Raw genomic sequence first — 3,397 nt, 5'->3', positions numbered from 1 at the left:
ATTTTAAGAGAAACTATTCGTTGCAATGAAAAAGGATAAAATCCATTTAATCTTTTATCTATTTTCATGTAGGGTAATATTTGTTTTGTAGATTATCTATTAAATGAACACACGTTCTTTAGAAAGTCGAACACTTGACATTAGTTAGCAATCAGTCTATACTGCAAATACACATTCTTCCCAATGAACCACCAACCCAGAGTTTTCCGTCTGTGTTCACAGCCACAGCTGTCATAGATCCATATACGAAGGGTCTTTTAAATGACTTCTGAAATCCATGTTGAAGACTGTACACAATAATCATACGAGACTCACTGTCCACAATATAGATTTCCTGATTGTTTCCCCAGCACACATCTACAGGTCTGAACTGATGTCCTGGTTTTGCAAATGGGTTGAAGGTCAGTGTTCGGACATCTCCGCTGACAGTTTGAATACCAACCCAGTTATGTTCATTGATAACCCAGCACGTGTCACCATTGTCATTGGTGTTCTTGTACGGGAATGGTTTCTTCAGGTCTGTGTAATCATCTGCAGGTATTTCGTTGTCTGGGCTCTCTTTGTTGTGTTTCTCTATCACACCATGAATTCCTTCATTTCTTAACTCATCCAGATCAATTCCAATTTCCCATGTTGGTTTTAGGAAAGTGTTTTCAAAAAGACCAAGAAAACTACTACCTTTTTTATAATATGAAATAAGTGCATTTTGTTTGTTCGTGAAAGTAATTGAATACAAGGGCTCATATGATTGAGTAACAAAAAATGATTTCAACACTGTTGGTGATATAGTTTTACGTGAAACTGGGAACGCATGTCTCGTGACGTTGCAGACAGCATGTCTGACAACATCCAGCACACCTGGACTTATTGGCGGAATGTCAGAAATCTTCAAAGATTTAGAATCACAATCTGAGTCAGACTGTTGTTCTTTTTCTATCTCTGCTAGTCGTTGTTTCATCTCGCTGTCAGCTGTCAACACGTCACAGTCAAGTCCATCTTTCAACATGGCGTCCGTGTGATCAATCTGACTCTGTAGAAAACATTTTCTTTGTGTTAATCTATACTGTTCATCTGAACATTTCTTTCCGTGTGTTTGCTCTATGGCTGTCACTGTCTATCTCTTCACGACGTGCCTTGTTTATCATGTCTACCAGTGAGTGAGCAAGTTTGTTTATTTCTTCTTTAACATGGCTAATAAGTTTAGACGTTTCAGTATTGTTGTCATTTATTTGGCCAATAGATTTTTCTAGTTTTGCTTTACACGCTTCTAGTTCTACTTTCGTTTTGGTCAAGCTGGTTCTGGCTTCTTCGACAACATCGGCGATATCTTTGGTCTTATGACTGTCATGGTCTGTTAGTTTACAGTCTCGACAAATCACTTTACTACAGGGCATACAGTAAAATCTCAGCTTTTCATCCCTGTGTTTTTCACAATACTTCTGCACAGACAAAAATGTTTCCCCTGTACAGGCATCACCCAGATTTACTAACAGGTGGGATCTCGTAGCAGGGAGAGATTGGTGATATTTTGTGCACGTATCACACAGCAGTATTTCACACTCACGACACGAGTGAGTCGCACGTTGTTCACACACCCCACAACACTCACCCCCACTGTGGACTTGCTTCTCCGCCCTGGCCTCAATATAGAAGTTAGTCTGAAAGCCCGTCACTCCCTCCTCGGGTAAGGTCACTTGATATCGACACAGAGGACATAGGAACTGACCGTCCTTGGACGATGATAACACAAACTGCTGTAGACATTCCAGACAGAACGTGTGGAAACATGGCAAACGTTTTGGATGATTAAACTTTTCAGTACAAATACTGCAAGTGTCGGAGCTGTTGTTCGAGCCTGTCGCCATGTTTCTAGTTTCACTTCATTGTTGTGACATCACGTGACACTCCTGTGCCTATCTAATGATCCTCGCTATTATAACTGTGTAGGTTACATAGTACCAAAGAAGAGAGTTCCGTGTCAAATATTTACGGAGTAAAAGCAGCTGTGGGTGTGATTGGTAGTAATATGTGACATTGATTATTTGTGCAAATACTATTATCCATTGACAATATATAAATACACTTTTATTTGTTATAGTTGTTATGCAGTATATACCGGAGGTTGAAACTAATGCGGGGTACCCCCAAAAATGGAACTGCAATTTTCAGCAAAAATGACGGTTGCTATTAAACACATTAATTAAATCTCTTAAATGATACGTGACCCCCCCCCCCCCCCCCCCCCATTTTCTTGCAGGTAGATTAGATGTGAGGTACCACAATTTCTATTGCTGTACTTCCTGGGTGAGTTGAAACGCTGCTTATATCAGTTTTATTAGTAAACGTTAACATTATCGGCAATAGGAATTGATTTGGTCTATTAGAACCTGTACACAGCAGATTGGCCTACATTAATACATTGGCTATATTAATAACTAGTATCAGTAGGCGTTGTCTACATAGGCACACGGGGCAGTGGTGGGTATGGCACTAACGTAGGAAGCGGGGACGGGTTTATATATATATATATATATATATATATATATATATATATATATGTGTGCGTGTGTGTGTGCGCCCACCACCACCACACACACACTTTTTGGCACCTTCTTACGCCACTGGTATGGCGATGTCTACATTGGCAAACGTGGCGGTGGTGGCTATGGGGATGTTTACGTAGGCACACGGGGGTGGTAGTGCGTATGGGTATGTCACGGGGGGCGGTGGTGGGTATGGAGTTCTCTACAGAGGCACACGGGGATGGTGCTGGGTATGAGGATGTCTAGGTGTTGTGTCTGGACGAGCAATATTAGCAACATACCGAGTGGGGTTAGCGAGGGTGTTGTTCTATCATCTTTTCTTTCTAGGTTGGTGTGTTAGTTTTGGTGTCTATTTTTTTAAAGCAGCCGGATGCAGTATACGTCATACATTAATCATATATACTCAGGGACGGATTATGGGGGGAGGTTCCCATCAGCACAGACCCCCCCCCCCCCCCTCCACCGGCTAAAAAATAACAACTCCACCACGTAGATCTAAATTGATGTCCACTTAAAATTTACAATTTCAAATTATAAACATTTACATATTGTTTCGGAACCACCATCACACACACACACACACACACACACACACACACACACACCACCCCTTACCTAAAGCATAATCCGCCCCTGATACTCAACACAAATAATTATTGGCCAGTAGACGTTCTTGGTAATGATTTGCTAGTGTCTTATTATTTTAGCAAGTTTTGATCACAATTAACTTCTAAACATTGTTCCAGTACAAGGGGGCGGGACGTAGCCCAGTGGTAAAGCGTTTGCTTGATGCGCACTCAGTTTAAGATCGATCCCCGGCGTTTGATCCATTGGGCTATTTCTCGTTCCAGCCA

At 41.4% G+C, this 3,397-nt stretch overlaps 1 protein-coding gene across 1 annotated transcript; it reads right to left on the bottom strand.

Annotated features, from left to right (window-relative positions):
* Nucleotides 1–649: 649 nt before the first annotated feature.
* On the bottom strand, nt 650–1,867 carry LOC121391318 (E3 ubiquitin-protein ligase TRIM56-like). Its single transcript, XM_041522987.1, has one exon. The coding sequence runs from the start codon at nt 1,863–1,865 to the stop codon at nt 1,068–1,070; it is 798 nt and encodes a 265-aa protein (XP_041378921.1). The 5' UTR covers nt 1,866–1,867; the 3' UTR covers nt 650–1,067.
* Between the last annotated feature and the right edge of the window lie 1,530 nt (nt 1,868–3,397).

Source organism: Gigantopelta aegis, unplaced genomic scaffold, assembly GCF_016097555.1.
Source record: "Gigantopelta aegis isolate Gae_Host unplaced genomic scaffold, Gae_host_genome ctg208_pilon_pilon:::fragment_3, whole genome shotgun sequence".
NCBI lineage: Eukaryota > Metazoa > Mollusca > Gastropoda > Neomphalida > Peltospiridae > Gigantopelta > Gigantopelta aegis.
The sequence above is the reverse complement of the archived record's forward strand: the minus strand, read 5'-3'. Positions and strand labels throughout refer to the sequence as shown.